General features: G+C 45.1%; 1 protein-coding gene across 1 annotated transcript in view; it reads right to left on the reverse strand.

Annotated features, from left to right (window-relative positions):
• Positions 1–456: 456 nt before the first annotated feature.
• Crk (Crk proto-oncogene, adaptor protein) overlaps positions 457–18615 on the reverse strand; it is an 83631-nt gene continuing 65472 nt past the window's right edge. Inside the window, exon 8 of the mRNA XM_075673317.1 lies at positions 457–13699. Within this exon, the coding sequence (XP_075529432.1) occupies positions 13562–13699 (138 nt within the window). The 3' untranslated portion in view covers positions 457–13561. The remainder of the gene's footprint in view (positions 13700–18615) is intronic.

The raw sequence follows: 18615 nt of genomic DNA on the forward strand, positions 1-18615 counted from the left end.
TGTTATTGATGCTTAGTCAAGATTTATAGCCACGTGAGCAAACATTTATGAACAGTGGAAAGTCAGGTCAACGAACCAACTACAGTTAAAGCATCGATCGGCAGGCACCGTTAATGCGTGTGTTCGATTCAGTTATGCTCGCTGCACCTTTTTCACCTGTTTCCAAGCAAAGATCACTAGCCCTGCTACAATTTCATTATTTTAATGTACTTAGCACTGCTGATGGTTGAGGTCACGTAGCACTATGGCGGCCAAAGCCTTGTTTCTCTTAACATACAGCGATGCACTTTGCTCCACCACCCAAAGTGCCAAACATCTCGGCCATAACCCGCTAGCAACCTGTTTGAGAGCCTTATGTTGTGCAGTCCTACCCTAGAGGATCACTCTACCGACGCAGCTTCACTGCGATCACACAGAGCTGACTGATGGTAGAGACAGGAGATCAACCACAGTGCATAAGACTGGAGCACTTTGTTCAAGTAAGTGAATACAAAGCAAATTCTATGCACAAGAACAAACACTAAAAACAACAACAAAGAAAAAAAGCAAATGTCACTTTCATCTGTGCAAAGCAGGAACATACAGCCGTGCGGAATAAACAATTGTACAAAACATTTCACACCCGTCATCTTCAAAGAAAGACAAAAAAAAGTAAAATCTGGAAGAAAGAAAGAAACACTCATACAGAAGGCTTCTACAGAGCAAGTCCATATGAAATTCATCTCAGCGAAGACAACACACACGCAAACACTGCTTCCTCGCTAACACAGCGCCCAGGGCACTCCACATTTCCTGGGAGAGCGGGAGGGGGGTGCCACTTGTAAAAAGTAATTAGGGAAATGCTTACTGTATATCTGTTATTAGTGCAGGAAAAGCTCTTGTCATTTTTAAGGTCGGAGGTGTGTGGGGTCAGAATGCTGGAGATGGTGCCGAAAACACACACACGTGCCTAGAGACTGCTTCCATACACCGAAGATGAGAAAAGGATTACGACCATGGGTGTGTTCCAATACTTGACATAGGCAGCCACTTTGTCACATCTGGGAGACAGCTAGCATATATTGTGTGCTGTTCCAACCTAAATGTAGACAGTAGAAAACCCTGCAACAATGCAGCTACTTTGTCGTTTATGCCAGACAGTTGCCAGAGACAACGAAAACGGTATAAAAGTCTGCAGCAATGCAGGCTACTTAGCTGTCCAACAAGCAGACACAGATGAGCGATTCAATGGACAGGTGCTATTAAGGTGAAAGCCGCCACGCAGTTTTGAGAAAACGAAGGTATCAGGATGGCATGGGTGAGTAATCAAGCAGCCTGTGACCTTTTATCTGTTGCAACATAGCTTAAGCAGCATCACTGCTGAGAGTAGAACAGGTGAGATATCGGTACTGTTTATTTCTGCGGGTTCTTGGTCAAGAGTTACTAGAAGTAAAGAGTTACTAGAAGTACACTTACTTCTAGTAACTGCAAAAAAATGTTACACTAGTGTGCATGTAAACTCAAGATCTTGCAAAAAACAACAGATGCCAAACAAAGTGAAAAAATATTTTAAACGGCATTTTGGCCCCCCGCACAGGGGCCTTGTTCACAATCTGTTTATTAAATATTTTTTCACCTTGGATGACGTTTTTTTTTGTTTTTTGTTTTTTGCCATGATCCTTCCCGATCAGACGACATTTTGTCCAACTTTTGGCTTCAATGTCAAGCTGTGTTTGCACTCAGATACGCAGCTGCTTCTCAACATCACAATAGAAAGCTGTGTTTGCTGTAACTAATTGGAACACACCCCAGGTCAACGCTTGTGCCCACAGGCTTTTCATCACAGCCATATAAAAAAAGTACGCTCAGTAAGAGGCAGCATACAGTGGAGAGCCAGGGCAATATGCGGTTCCACTAGAGGATGCAGAAACACAAGCAATATGCCTTGAGTCTTCTTTCAGACTTTTTGTATATACGTTCCTGGCCTTTACCGGTGTCACACAGTAACTTGATTGTGATTTGGCCCGACCCGGATCAAATTTCTCTATCAAAATTGACAATGACTGCCTTTGCGTGGTCCAACAATACAGATCAAATTTGGGAGAGTTGAGCACCAGGTGTTGATAATGCAGCCCAAAGCACTTGTGAAATTTGTCTAATGTGCTGTAAAATTTGTATTATAAGATAGATCTTTTTCAGAAAAGAAGTATATACTATCTTTACTTTGTTTTTAGCATTTTCTAGAACGCCAAGCTAAAAGAGCAGATGTCAGCCGACAATGCGATTAAGAAGCTTGATTGATATTGAAAGTGACCATGCAGCAGCACTCGATCTGGATTGGGTGTGATCTGGATCAAAAGTGACTGCGTAACACAGGTATTAGAGAATGGGTACTGCTGCTTTGGAACCATTGTTCTATAAAAAGATTCTGCAGTTGCTATAGGCCACAGTGCTAAGTTGGCATGCTTCTGCAGTGGGAAATGTGCCTGTGCTGCTTACATTTTCCAAGACAGCTGATGCAAGGAAGAGCGTGTGCAATGAAGGGACACTACAGGATGATGTGCAATGCACTAGCCTTGCCTCATTTAGTGCTTGGCTATAGTGTGCCCCTTCCAGTGCCCAACATTGTGGCAATATTAATCTGGGGCAGTACTAATATGGAATACAGCACTAACACTGGCACTGGCTTATCAGCTCCACAAGCACCAGCACAAAGTGTGCACATGCAAGCGGCAACTTGCAGGTGCTGAGGCCCACATCACATGGATTTTTTGGTGCTTCAATACATGCTGCTCCCATACAGGCTCTGCGAGCAGACTGTCCTGCATGACAAGCAAAGCTTGTGCAATCAAAATGGGCAGCCAAATTTAGCCTTACTAAGGCAACTCTGAAGGACATTGCCTCCCGAGCCGCTAGGAAACTAGTGAGAAAAAAAACTTAGTTTCAAGTTGTGAAGCCTGCACATTTTTTCGCCCTCTCTTTTTTGCTCTCAGACGATGTCCCTTAGCAATGCTGAGCACTACGGCCAGCACAGTAGGAGCAGCCTGCAGAAAAACTTGGGAGCCCCAAGTCATAGGTTAACGTACCAAAACACTGCTGTAAACTACAATGACCAAGGAGTACTGCAGATCTGTCGCCACGGGAACACTACTTCATGGTGACTCAAGCACTCTGAAACTGCCCGAGAACACCAGCACCACTGATCGTCTGCGGCTGTGTGCTGAAACTATGACTCGCGATGACCAACACAGCTGCTGAAAATGCTTCTGGCACAAGTACGCTGCACCAACAAGAGGGCAGCTAGCGGGTTAGACACGCAAGACATGCAAGGAATGAGTCAGATAAAGAACGAGCAGTATTAGCATTCACATCCTGATCTGCTTTCTTTCCAGCACGTCAAAGTATTGCTTGCCCCACCATCTGAATGCAAGGAAGCAAGTGAATGCTACTGTATCGACCTGTGGCATGAAGTACTCGCTGCTGCAGACTACGATAGGTTAAGTCACAACTGTGATTAAGCAAGAGTAGCGACTAGAAAAATGGCGCTGCGACATTTTTGTCTTTTTTTTTTTTGCATGTTGCCTGTATGACCATTCCAAGAGCCATCACTGATACAAAGAAATCATTCTTTTTTTTTTCTTTCTTTGCAGACAAAGGCTACCATGTAGAGTAGGGGATTTAAGATCACACATACAACAGCACAATACGAAACCAGGCACCATTTCCCACCGACCACAACCAACGTCGCAGCATCTATCATACACAGGATTTACCATGGGTGGCCTTTTTCTGTGCAAGCCCTGGTGACAAAACACGCACATCCACGGACACGCACAACAGAGAATGCAGTTTAGTGGCAGCGCAGCACCATACTAAGACAGGGTCAATTAACAAAGGACTTGCATGAGCACACCCTTGTTCAAGCACAGACTGCCGACAGCGGGAAAAATGCACTCGCCAGGTGCGTTTTCTGCACGGGAGCATAGTTGCAATCACATAGAACTGGGCACAGTGTTTTTAGGACCTACCATGACGTAACACTGGCGAGGGAAAAAAAAAATCACTGTAGCACCCAGCAGAAATTGCAGGTCATGGCATTGTCCCACAAGACTATAGATGCATGCATGGTCTGACACACACTCTTTGAAAAGTGGAGAATATCAGCCAAATGGCACTGCGAAATGATACCCAACAGCCCTGTAACATTACAAAGTGCAAGCAGCATTTCGGACAGATAGGTGCAACGAGACAAACGTCCCCAAACTCAAATACGAAAACGTCCATACAATCACATTGTCTGTAACAACTAAAGGATCGTTCCCTGAAGCCATGCACAGCCATGGGCTGAACAGCTGTTTGCGAAATAGCCCTCAAACTTCTCAAATAGTGGCAGGAGCAAAAGAATGTAAAAATTTCAAACATGCCCAAGCAAAAGAAAAAAAAGGACACAGGTGGCTTTGATATTGGTCTTGAGATGCTATTATTTCATCTCGGTTCAGCAGATCACTTTCAGACAATTGCGACTTGTCTTTTCCAATATATATACAAACTTTTCATAATGTCTCCAAGGTCTTTCACCATTTCTGTCTCAAATCAGGGTTTCCAGGAAAGCTTCATTCTGCTGTAATTAATAACAAGTAATATCTATATACCAAGAAGAATGAATCCTCATCAATAAACCTAAAGCAGCAATCAGCACAACTGTCAACAAGACACACTGCAAAGTACATTGTGCAATTAACACATCCACAGACCAAGAGGATGGCAGGCAGTCATGATAAGAAAACATCAAATGTTCCATTACAAAGTCATTCCATGGCATTTTGCACAAATCTGAACACAATGAACACCCATTGCATGTGTTCCTGCACCAAGTGAGTGCCTACACAACTGCACCAAACTAGCAATCAGACAGCCTGAAATTTGCGATTGTTTACTAAACCTGTCGACATACCACACTTTCACGGCCATAGAAGACAAGTCACCAATGCTTCTGAGCAAGTAAGAGCCTACAAAAGTGCAAATTTACACAAGCACACCACTTCACAACCATCCTTGCAACCCACAATGTAAGAACCGAGAACAGGCTGAAACTTACTCCATGATGCGGGACGCACATTAAATAATGATGCGACTTCACATACCCACTATATGCGACAACCTACTTTGATATGCACTGGCACCTCCCGCGGGGCTTATGGTTGACCGTTTCGCACGGTGTAAGAGAAGTGAAGGAAACCTGGGCAATTCGTAACACCAGACGTGGGGCAACAGCTAGGCAGGCCTTCAGGACTGGCTGCATTTGATAATGAAGTGCCAAGCGTATTGTGCTGATAACTTGTGAATAAACCAAGAGAGATGATGGAAAAGTGATTTTTGTGGCAGAAGCACAGAAAAAAAAATTAAATTATGGGGTTTTACGTGCCAAAACCACTTTTTGATTATGAGGCACGCCGTAGTGGAGGACTCTGGAAATTTCAACCACCTGGGGTTCTTTAATGTGCACTTAAATCTAAGTACACAGGTCTTTTTGCATTTCGCCCCCATCGAAATGTGGCCGCCGAGGGCGGGATTCGATCCCATGACCTCGTGCTCAGCATCCTGACACCATAGCCACTGAGCAACCACGGCGGGTCAGAAGCACTGAGGCTGAGTAGTGCTCCCTTTTGAAATTTCAAGAAAATAAAGTGGTCAATCAACCAATATTGGACCTCGCATAGCCTGTGCTTAACGCAAGCAGTACTATTGGAGAATCCACTAGAGCAGCTAAAGCAGTGTATGAGGAGATCAACAATAACTCATTGGATTAAAATGATATCGTAACATGTTCAAGAAAAAGCATTTAGGTATAATGATAGAGCACACAGATGTGTAAAATGTGAAACCACATGTTAATTACTTGGAATCTACGTTACTGAAATGAGGAAAACACGCACACAGAGAAGAAAGCGCCGTGTTGTGTTTTTCTTTCGTTTGTCCTTGTTTGCTTTTACACTGTGTTACCAGTATGATGAACCCTAACCAATTCGCACAACTTGCTATCTATTTCCAAAGCAGAAAACAAAGCAGGCATACGAAGCACGACATGCCTTTCGAAGAATTTGCGTCGTTTACAAGACATGCAAAACATGCTGCTGGAACATGTGCAAAGCAGTATGCTGTCTCTATCAAAAGTTTAAAAGTTACACATGTGGGACCTGACCTGTTGGAGGGATGCATTAGGGCCCTGGCATAACTTTTGTGGCTCCAAAGCTAGAGACCAAGAAAAAAATGCTCTTCAATTTCTCAGGCTTCAAAGTGCCACAAATGCTACAGGGTCCTAGCATCAGGTCAACTGGTGACGTTGCCTGGCACTCACAAATTGGCCTCAGAACTTCCAACAAAGGCTGTACACAAAAGCACATTTACAGAATGAATGCCTCAGTAATTCAAATTTGCTGAATTGAAGCAACAGAAAACAAAAACGAAAATAAAATCATCTGCCTGAGATACAGTGAACCTTTGCAGATCAAATTTTTTTTTTATGTGGACAAGTGCCTACACTCAAAACAATGACGTGACCTACATTCTAATCATGTGCCCCATGAGCAAACAACCCAGATCTTGATGTGCTTGCATGTTACGCTATTTTGGCCCTTTTCTAGACAGCACATGCTGTTAGTCACAAATATTTACATCACTTGGCTCCCTCACAGCAATCAGCACAGTACTGGAAGGCTTGATGAAGGAATGAACAGGCCCAGCATGCAAATTATCCAATGCCTCACTTAACTACAAGTACAGTAGGTGCATCCATGTTAGTCTGCATGGTGAACTCAAACCTGTAAATCTTGGCTGCACATCACACCTCTACATTTGTCCAGCTTTTTCTCAACGCTTAAAAAAACAGAGGAAATCACTGATAAAAAGCACAAAATTACAAGTTGTTCTCTTAAACTATGACCTTGGCCACCATTTTAGAAAAAGTTTACTTGGTTTTCCATCAGACTCCCGTCAAACTGCCTAATAATTTATAGAGATAGATGTTTGTGTTAGAGTTTACAAAACTACAGAAGTGACAGTACACAAGTTTGAAAATGCAACCCCAGCTAGATGCCCGAAAAGAACACGTAGCTCACAACAAATGACATCAATCCACACATTAGGAAAAACAAAAATATTTAAAAAGAAACAAAGAACAATGCCAACAAGAAATATTCAAAAATTCACAAGCTCTAACAAACAGTGTTGTCAAATAAGCGAAGCAAAGGTGTTTTCCTGTCATGTATGTCTGAAAGGGAAACTGCACAAGCTGCAATGACACATGTGATTCTTGTAGCTATCAAAACTTATTATTAAAAAATAGCCATGCAACATGCTATTGAATGAACCAGTGTAGGTATTGCAAAATAAGCAACACCCCCACCACGCATGCAAAAAAAATGGAAGGCTATTCCTGCGATGCAACAAAAGGTTTGCAACACCTTCCACAGCCATTTATGTCTACATACATCTGGGAATATTAAAGGGATGCAAGTGCAGATAAGAAAACTATATTAGCAAAAATTGTGAAAGACAGAAGTAATGTTTTTGCACTTTTCTAAAATCCAACTAAAAAATTCACTTTTTTGTCCAGCAGAGCATGGTCAGTTTATGCAGCATGTACAGTGCGACTCCATGACTTTCACTTCTATTGATAGAGCTGTTGCTAAACAGGAATTGGATCTTGTGGGTGCAAAAACTTTGTCTCATTAACAAAACGGGACATCACAGACACTGCAGAGGCCCCACTATACTACTTTCAGCAATGAAAAGAGCGAAAATTATCAGAAAGGCAGACAAGAAAGCAGAAGGTGCTGTCTACAAGTCCTTATAACTTGGGCTGGGTGATCAATTCCAACATTCAGATTGACTTATCAATGCTTCATTCACAGCAGTTCAAACTGGCCTGTTCTTCAGAATCCCATGATGCACCAAATGGGCCTTGCATACATTTGAAAAATTCTGAGCAAGTTTGACTCACATGTACAAGTGACTCACTTGAACAATATATCTTTTGACACAGACATCATGGTCAGAGAATACAAATTAAAAACTCAAATTATTATGTTGAACATCCCAAATCAACACATGGGCTTTTAGAGGCACAGTGGTGGGGGAGACCCCAAATTAATTTCGACTGTCTAGCGTTCTTTGATATACAGTTATGTTTATTCTGCATTTCATAGATGCTTTCTACGGAATTTCTTCATATACAACTACAACTGCAGACGTAATGTTACATAAAATCAAGTGGTATTTGCACACCTTTGTGCTTACAGATTACGGCAAACTGTTTCGTTAGCAAGCACTAGTGCGACCATTCGTTGCAGAAACGGGTCGCTCCCTCGTTTGGTGGTAAACAGGTTCGGGTCTGCGACGGCTTCCACATAATAATAATATCATATTTTGCAACATAAATGTATGAGACAGTGTTTAAGCTAATTACATGATGCATACTTATATCTTGATTAAATGTGCAAACTATTTTTGGTCGTACGTGCGAGCAGTTGGAGAAGCATTGTAGCAGTGACTACATTGTATGAAACTGAGTAGTAGTACTATCGTGAGCAATACGAGCATGCACAAGCGAGGAATGCGGCCCAGATGCGTGCCCTCTCCTGTGGCACGCGAGGAATGGAGGTCAGACAAGAAAGGAGGAACATTCTTCTCCAGCGGATGCTAGGGTGCCTCAATGTCCTCCTCCCCCACCACTGCATACAGAGTGGAGACAACCATGACGTCTACTACGGCATTGGCCATGTGAATCGCGGACGCCGAAGCAGACGCCTTTGGTGGACGTCGTAGGGACACGTTGCAGGTGCTCGTGTGTCTTGAAAGCGATCTGCGACGTGACCAAAGTGCGCACCTACGCGGGCCTCATCTTCAAAGCGATCTGCGATGTTTGAAGAGTGTGAGTAGTGCCGATGGCTTCGTATGCACTGTGCTTTCAACATTTCGTTCACGTTGAAGTAAGAGATGCATGAAGGTCAATTCATTTGCTGCTGCCGCGATTCCTCACTCCAGAATTTTGACAGCGAGTTGTGTTCGTGTTTACCTGTAAGCGCAATGTGTAAGCGCAACTGAACAAGGATGCAGAAAGGAGACACAAAGACATCGCTGTCTTTGTGTGCCTGTTTCTTTCTACATCCTTGTTGAGTCACGCTTACACACTCTATCATTGTTAATTTAGTTAGTAAGCGAATGTTAACAAGTTTGTATGGCCGATAAAACTACCATCCTTACTTCGTACAGCCATCTACTAATTTGCCATCTCAATCGGTGCTTCACCTTTCGGGTGGAACTGTGAATTTTTGGCATACCACCCCCAGTACAATGCAGTTACTGTGCAGAGAATCAAACCCACAGTATCGTTGCAGAGCGTCATAGCCACTGCAGCAAGTGGTCAGAGAACCTGTTAATAAGAACAAGCAAGTCTGAGCCACTAGAAGGGTGTTTCTTAAATACTGCTGCTCGAAAGTGTTGACCTCGCCACCAATGTCGACCCATAACAGAAAGACAGGCTAATTATAGGAACCTTCATTCGACTAAAAGCAAGATATAACCAGGTTAAATAATTAAGCAGCTGCACCTAGTTGCAACTGTTCTTATTACCTCGAAAGCTGAAAACTAACCTAGATGAGAACACAAGTGTGATCCACTGCCAGCATCTTTTCACACACAAATGCCCAGTCAGCACAGAAGCAATGTCCGACCTCCAAAGTGACTCATCAAATTTGAAAGACGGATGAGCCAAAACACGCGAGCAACTGCGCAGGTATATAATCTGCAGCTCTGACCATATTTGACAACGTTCTTTTATTCAGAGCAGATGTTGTAACGTTTCGTAACCATGTGGAAGCAAGAAATGTGATCAGATAGTTCGGAAATAACAGCCACCTAAATCTGCACAATATGCACACAGGTTCTGGCAATGCCTATGGCTGGTGACTCCATTACAAATGGAAAAACGAAAGCACAAGGATTACTTTGTCACAGGTGGCTATAGAGTTGAAAATAAGATAGTGGGTGATAAGAGTGGGGACAGCAATGAGCACAGTGACTCTCTATATTTCAAGGAAGTAGCCAAGTGCATGCAAGGGTTTACTAGTGACGTTAAACAGTGCCACTGCAGTGGGTATATTCCACAAGGAAAACAACCTGTGGAAAGGTTGAAGGCCATTGTCAGGAATGACCTGGGATTTTGCAATGCTGGGCTAGTCGGTTTGCAATTTGTACCACAGCATCTGATGATGACCATTAGGTATATGATGTTTAGGATTTAATAGTATTGCCAAAGAAGGTAAAGAAAGGATAAAAGTGCAACACAATGACAGCGACAACAAGGTCTGTGACTCAGACGCTGCCCTAGCAATACACGGAGGCAACCTGTTGGCAGAACGTATGAGGCAACTGCTACTTCACAGCAGAAACAGCAGTCTGGCAAATACCAAGCGTCTCACCACACTAATACGATGAGGAATGCCGGCAGCCACGTTAGAGACGCCGCAACTCAACGGCGTACGAGATGAGGCCAATGTAAAACCATCTGCATTTGTCAGTGCTCCGTAAAATGATTACACAATTTGACCTTGGCATTCACTGTCCTTTCCACTCAGACCAGTGCATGCACCATGGTGCGGTATGAACGCAGCGGAAGCCAATGTCGGGATAACGTGAAACTATTCCACTCCGCATTTATTCCAAATCCACCATTAGACTGCAGTGACTGGTTGAACTTTTTTGAACCATGCCCATTTTGCCTGCTGTTGCTTGAAAAAGACAGGCAAAATGGGCATAACCGGAAGAATTTCAACCAATCATGGAGGATTAATGGTGGATTTGTAATAAACTCAGAGCTGAACAGTTTCACGTTATCACGACCCACAATGCGACCCTGTTCCCTCTACCAATACAATGGAGGGGAGCATGTTTGGAGGGGAGATTCCCTTGCCATTTTTGTGATCAAACGAAGCATGCATCTCTGAAAACTTTCTGACACATGGGGCAACACGTATGCCATGAATACCATGACAGCACAACGGTGGCACAAGTGTCCACATAACTGCTAGCACAGTAAAAATCTAGGTTTCTTGAGACAGTGGCTTGTCTCACTAAACACGGAAAAGAGATACAACACATCACCAAGAAACATTGCGCATTCCTGACTCACAAACGCATTATCTGACCTGGCAACCTGAGAATTTGAAAACGTGGAAGCCAATACTAAAATATGGTGAAAGATACAAAATATTCTTTGAATATTCAATATGCTGACTGCTTATGAAAGGTTTGCCGATTTGGTTCTGTAGGGGTGCTGTGAACAGGGACTCTGTTATATATATGCATCAACAGTCTGCGCCGCAGACAAGCAGAATTGGTTATCATGATGATTATTAATAAATTTCATGTAACGGCTGTCGACGATTCAATTGTCATTATACTGGTTCAGTTAATTTCGCTGTTGTGCAAGTTTGTCCGTATAATTGACAGGCCCTAAAAATGGGCAATACAAATTAATTCAGCGACCGTTTTTGTCTTTTTTAAAACTGATTTTGCACTAACGCACAAATGAAAAATCGTGAACTATTTATGTGAACACAAAAATCACAAACAAATCCTAAAAATCAGGCATTTTAAGAGAATCGTTAAAGTGGCCAGGTATGCACTACAGGTTGCTATTTTTTTCTAAATAGATATCTTAAATTGTTTGCCATGTTCCCTTTTTTTGCATGATGTACTTTGTGTACTGTAGTTATTATATAAATGGTGCTATCACCATGTTGCCAATGTTTAGGAGATATAAACAGCATCAAGTCTATTCTGTGCCTTTGGTCCGTGCTCCTGACAGCTGTACTTGTATTATGAACTTTTGCCAAATAAACTTTTACTAACACCACAGCTAATTTACATTTAATAGTCAGGGTGGTGGTGTCCTTGACAGCGCGATACAAATTGTGAAGAATGACCTGGGAGACGAGTTGCTGAGAAAATGGCATGCCTAACTGTAGGGAAAATGTGATGGGGACAATTTTCAATGCCAAGACAATTTCACACGTTTGCTGTCACGATGCGACAGCAAACACAGGAGTCCTTTCTACTGCAATTTCTTGCCCTACCCATTCAAGTGACATTTGTCTAGAAAAGCCATGGCTTCACAGAAAAACATGAGGCAGCACATCTCCTCATTTGTTTGTGCGCGGCGGAGTCCTTGATGTGAGCTGCAACTTACTGACCGGCAATGGCTGACTTACAATGCATGGCCGTCAAGGTAAAGGCTGAACCCACGTCCTGGCACTGGGCAGCAAATCACGACAGCTACTGACCAAGAATGGCTGCCGACAGTATGCCTCGGTTCCTAGCGAGGCATTGGGCCTCACGATTTGTGGCTAGCATAAAAACAAGTGTGGGCCGTGGTCAATAAACAGCATGGACTGTGCATTTGCATCTTTAAGAGAGCGCAAGTTTTAGGGTAGCAACGAGAATAAAGCTCTTCCATTTCAGAAATTAAAAATAGTTCAGATGTAAACCACTGCCAACCATCACAAAGCTGATAACAAGACTGTACTGGCTTGACCTTTGAATGGCACGAAACCAAAGATGTACAAACAACATCTGCTCAACTTAAGTGTGAAATTCAAGGATTTCTGTTGAAGAACTTCAACAAGTTCAAGGGCTTTCCAAGCCCTCAAAAATGATCCATTGATATTCGAGAAGGTTTAACAAAAAAACACTTTATAGGAGCACTAACGAACCCTGTCCATATAAGCTACAATTTCCGTCGGCTTTACAGTTTGTAAAGCCATACTACATCCTACAGCTCTCTCACCTTCAGTCTATATCACAGAGGAGCCGCTGTAGTCGCGATGAAAAGCTTTCCTGCACGCAATGTGAATGAGCCGATGCTCCTGGCGCTTCCAGTGTTGTGAAAAAAGCAAATGTCACCAAGTAGCACGCCGAAACGCAGGCAAAGAAAATGCCCGTTCTCAGTGAGAACTTTCCATAAGTCGTTGCAGTTTCCCACAACTCGTAGTTAATTTCCTTACCCTCAGTCAGGGCGGAAACAAACTTACCACATTTCGCCAACGTCCCTGCCAGATTGAGGTTTAGACACACCCATTTCATACGTACTTCGGGCTCCCAGACAATGCTCTGACCTGCTCTATTCAACACATCACACAGAAGTAAAAAAAAGCAATTCAGTCCACACATGCCTTAGGCACACACTGCATACACACAGTCACGGCTCTCTTTCCTTCTTTACACGGTGACAAAGAACTCATCAACAAGGCCAGGCTCCTGAGGCAGCTCATTGACACAGTACTCAGCAACCTCCCGACAGCCGGAGCACGGCTGGCACGCACCACAATTCTCGGATCCACGGCAAGTGGTGCCACGCAGGGTCACGCTGCACTCCAAAGCAAGAACTGCAGTTGTCAACGATGGTGCAGCCACACGGAGAAAGTGGTGCAGCGGGCGTGCAGAGGAAGGTCGGCAAGGGGGCAAGGGTTGCAGTGAGGATAAAAAAGCTCTCTTCCTTGGGGTGCCACCAGCAAAGTTGTGCCTATGATTCATCATCGTCTGGGTTCTCAGAGTCGATGAACTCGACGTGCGTGAACGGAAAGTGTCCTACACGACCTTTGAGCTCTCCTTCCCACTGGCCATTGATGTTGGTCTTGGTCACGGTGATGATGTCGCCAACCTGTGAGGAAAGAAAACTTGAGTATAGACTTCAAAATTAAATTAGGTTTTGCCAAGACCATGATATCATATTGAGGCAAACCGAAGTGGGGGACTCCAGATTAATTTTGACTACCTGGGGTTCTTTAATGTCCAGCCAATGCACGGAACCAGGCGTACTGCGTTTCACTCCCATGAAAATGTGGCGGCTGTGGATGGGGTTTGATCCTGCACCCTGAGGCTTAGCAGCGCAATGACAAAGACACTACGCCATCACGGCAAGTATGAGTGTAGTCCTTATTCACTGTACTTTGAAGGTCTAACTACAGAGGTATATATACAAATTTTCTTCGGGTTCAAGCCACAGCTGTGGCTTAGAGACGTAAACAATTGTGAGGAGTTGCAAGGGGCTTCAATTTAAACTATAGTCTAATACTCTGCAGGACTCGCAGTCTAAAACAGCAAGAAAAGTAATCATGAGAATGCTCCTGTGAAAGTGCCAATCACACTTTGTAGAGATATAGGATACCGTACACCAAAATCTGCACCTTCCAGCATGCTAAAGGATTCTTTTCTCACCTACACAATTATATAAAAAAAAAATTGGCCAGTATTTTATAGACTTTCTTTGAGCCACGCAGCATGCCCCACCTCATATAACAAGCCGTGCAAATCTGGGAGCCTAACAACAAATCCGTGAGAAGCTTTGCGTGCTTGTGTGTAGACAAAAAGCTTTGAACTGCGTGCATGAACACGCATAGATCTGCATGTCTCCTGGTGGCTATTCAGTTCAATCTTTGGACACGCTTTCGTGCTTTCCATACGCCATACAGCAAAACCTCGCTAAACCGTAGTCGACCGGAGCTCGGAAAAAGTATGTACGTACTAAATGGTAGTACTGCTTAACCAAAATAGCATGAGATCGCCCATTTACATGTCAAAAACGGAACTCAGAAAGAGTGCAATGAAAGGGGGAAAGACATGCAGTATTTACTCACTTTGCACGACAAATGTATTATTTTCGTTTGATGCCGCAGCGGCCTAGCAGCGACGACAGCGGACTCAAAACTTACTGAAGCTGCAAGCCAGCTTTTCGCATCACGTAGACAATGTTAGGATTAGCCTGCAGGGGTAGTACTCTGCAAAACTATGTCAGCCCGCTGCAGCTGCTTCGATCGATCCGCGGTGGTGGCGCCCTTCAGAGAACCAATGAGGACGACAGCGCTAACCGAACATGAACTTCCTTTGGAGAGCTGGAGACTACGGCAGCGTTCATCCACCATGCGTCTCATTCGGAAAATCGGCGACGGCAGCAGGGCTGGCCACATTTGGCGCCCCGTGTATTGTTGGTTGATTTGCCGGGTCTTCAGGGTCTCTTTGCAGCAAGAAGAGCCTCCCTAACAAAAGGGTGCGTTGCGGTACGTGGGCCCCAGGATTCATCACAGTCTGCTGACGTTTGTGGCGACTACAGGAGAAAGCCAGCTCTGGAATTTAGAGGTGCCGGCTGGGGTCAGGCGTGACCACCTGGCTACGAGGACGCGCTCAACTCAGGTTCTGGGAATCCAAAGTGCGTACGTGTGTGTGTGAGCACTCCTCCTCCAAGTCGGGTCGACTACATGCTAACGACTTTGGACAGTCCGATTGGACAGCAGTTTCCCTTCACGTAGGGAGAACGGAGTGTTTATAAGCAGCTGTGTGTGCTCGCTAGTTCGTGCTCGTCAGTGTGCTCATGAGCTGTGCGTTCGTGCTCGAGAAGCGGTGTGTTTGGAGCTTCATGCTCGCATGCTGTATGCTTCGTCTTGCGGGCTCCATTTGGGAGCCACGCTACACTGTCGAATGTATCTCTTGTTCTAATGCAATTATCTGTAAATAAACCCTGTACGCCTAGTTCCTCCCAAGTTCCTCCCGACGACCTACAACCCTTACAACTGGTGGCAGCGGCGAGATCGTCCGACAACTCCTACGTCAACAATAGTTGAGCCTGTCAAATTTTTTTAGTTACTTTGGACCGTAGATTTTCTCGCGGTTTTTTCCAAAACATATGAACGAGGTTCTACTGCACATAGGGAGCAATGCTTGCGGTACATGGAGTCTTGTGCAGCCACAAGCGGCTGGCACAGGTACCAGCATAACTGTCTCTTGCAAGGATTTTCCTTTTTTTTGTAATCTTGTATCTCCACCCAATTCAACAAATTAGCATATTTATCTTATTCTAATGCGCCCCCGAATCTAACGAACACCCAATTTAATACCTGTGCCACACGGGCAAGGTTAATGCCAATAAAAGTTTAAGACCTTAAGTTTCTTAATGTCATTATACAGTTGAACCCGGATATATCGAACCCGCATATTTCGAATTATTGGCTATATCGAACACACCCTTGAAAATACTATGTAAAAGTATAGGACAATTGCGTAGTATATCGAATTCCATTTTCGTCGGACATTCAATATATCGAACGCCGCGCCGCGCCCCTGGAAGGTGCGCTTTTCCCAAAGACATTCGTGTCCGGTCCTCAGGGGAAAACATTTCCGCAGAGTCAGTCAGCAGGCTCCTCCTCTGCGCATGCGCGGCCGTCGCCTAGTGACGGAGACGCAGAGCCTTTCCCCCGTTCTTGCACCCTACCGGCGCGAGCTCTCTCGCTCCTCCTCTACCGCCGGCGTGTGCATTGGGCAAGGGCATTGGAGCTCAGCGAAGAGAGTGCGCGGCATGGAGACATGGCGATGTTTCCAAGCCACAGAGCCTTTCCCCCGTTCTTGCACCCTACCGGCGCGAGCTCTCTCGCTCCTCCTCTACCGCCGGCGTGTGCATTGGGCAAGGGCATTGGAGCTCAGCGAAGAGAGTGCGCGGCATGGAGACATGGCGATGTTTCCAAGCCACACTTCCTGGGAAAAGGGAGAGAGAGAGTGAGGGGTCGGCACGGTTGCTCGTGGGTCAGGGGAGACAAGAGAGCCAGAGAGGGCTCAAAAAGCGAACACAGCGCCTTCGACGGCATATTCCGCCGATCTTCTTCCCCGCTCTCTTCTTTCTTTTCCCCTTGTCGTTCCTTCGCAGCCCCGTTGACTGCCGCTCGAACAGGCTTCGCTCGGACTGCTCCATCAGCGCATCTCGCGTTTTGTTGTGCGTACAGTACCTCTGTTTCAACGTGCCGTAGTCTCCAGTATGTGTGACTGCGGTCATCTGGTGAGCTATGGCATCCGCAGACATAAAAAAGAGGAAGAATCTGGACTTTGCAAGAAAGCTTGAAGTAATCCGGCATGTCGAGAATGGAGAAAAGAAGTCCTCCGTCGCAGACGCATTCGGCATTCCGCGGAGTACTTTAAGTACGTTGTTAAAAAACAAGCAGGACATCAAGCTTAAAGCAGGTGAGGAAAGTCGCTCGGGAGCGTGCCGTGTGCGCCCTGCTGGTTTTGACAAAGTGGAGAAGGCACTCTATACGTGGTTTCTTGAAATCCGAGCGAAAAATATTCCCGTGGATGGCCCGATGTTAATCGAAGAGGCCAAATGGTTTGCTACGGCTCTTGACGAAGATAACTTTTGCGGTGGCACTGGATGGCTGCAACAGTTTAAAAACCGCCACGGCATTGTAGGAAAAGCCATTTCAGGCGAAAGTGGGGCTGTCAGCAGCCAGGAGATGCAGCAGTGGCTTTCTGAGGAGTGGCCTAAGATCACTGAGAAGTTTTCGCCTGCAGAAATCTTCAGTGCAGACGAAACTGGTCTCTTTTGGCAAATGTTGCTAAATAAGACACTCGCTCTTCTTGGAACCTTATGCCACGGCGGTAAAATGAGCAAAGTGCGTGTGTCCGTGCTGCTTGCAGCCAACATGGACGGCTCGTGCAAGCTACGGCCATTCGTGATTGGGAAGAGCAAGTCACTGCGCTGCTTCAAGAACTGTAAACAGCTTCCCGTCCGCTACGGCTGTAATAGGAAGGCCTGGATGACACATCAACTTTTTGTTGAATGGCTGCAGGCTTGGGACGCTGAGTTGGGCAAGTCGGGCCGCCGAGTTTGCCTTCCGGTAGACAACTGTTCGGCCCATCAAACGACTTGCAAGCTGCAGCACATCGAATTGAAGTTTCTCCTATCGATCACCACAGCGAGACTGCAGCCCCTCGACCAGGGTATCATAAAGGCATTCAAGGTAGGCTATTGGAAGCGACTTATTCAACGGCTCATCATAAACCTCCGCATGGGAACCGATCTCAAGATTAACCTGCTCGGCGCGATCCAGATGATTACCGGCGCTTGGGGCGACGTGTAACAGGCCACAGTAGCCAACTGTTTCGGCAAGGCAGGCCTTGAAGTGGCCGGAGAGGAATGTCCGGAAGCTTTAGATGACGATGAGTGCTTGGAGGACGCGTTCCGCGGCTTTTCCAATTTTCCCGGCGCCGTCCCGTCCGAAGTTACTGTTGATGACTTCATTAATGCTGACAGCGAAGTTCAAGCGGTAGCCGACCTCGCTGATGAGGACATTGTGGCCGGAATAGCTGACGTTCAAGACGGCGATTCCAGCGACGACGAGGGCAACTGTTTTCGAAGAAACATGTCTGTGCACTGCCACTGAACTGGCGTCAGTGTTCAGCCTGATTCGGCACTGGGCTCTCGCACCTGGACAGTCTCGAGAAGATTGAGACTAGTGTTTTAAACTTCATTTCCCAGAGGAAAAAGCAGCCAAAAATTAGTGATTTTTTTTTCCTTGAAATAAAGCGCTTTCATATTGTGTGCACATGCTATGTGATTCGCGGCTGTTCCAATCGGTAAGCCACAATTTTTTATGATCGCGAGTGCTTTTCTGGACTATATCTGTATATCGAATTTTCGCTATATCGAACTATTTTCCGATCCCCGTCGAATTCGATGTATCCGGGTTCGACTGTATTTCAATTGCTGCTACATGCGCATACTTAATTACATTAAATGTTGCGATGGCGATAGCT

Source organism: Dermacentor variabilis, chromosome 10 (assembly GCF_050947875.1).
Source record: "Dermacentor variabilis isolate Ectoservices chromosome 10, ASM5094787v1, whole genome shotgun sequence".
Classification (NCBI taxonomy): Eukaryota; Metazoa; Arthropoda; class Arachnida; order Ixodida; family Ixodidae; genus Dermacentor; species Dermacentor variabilis.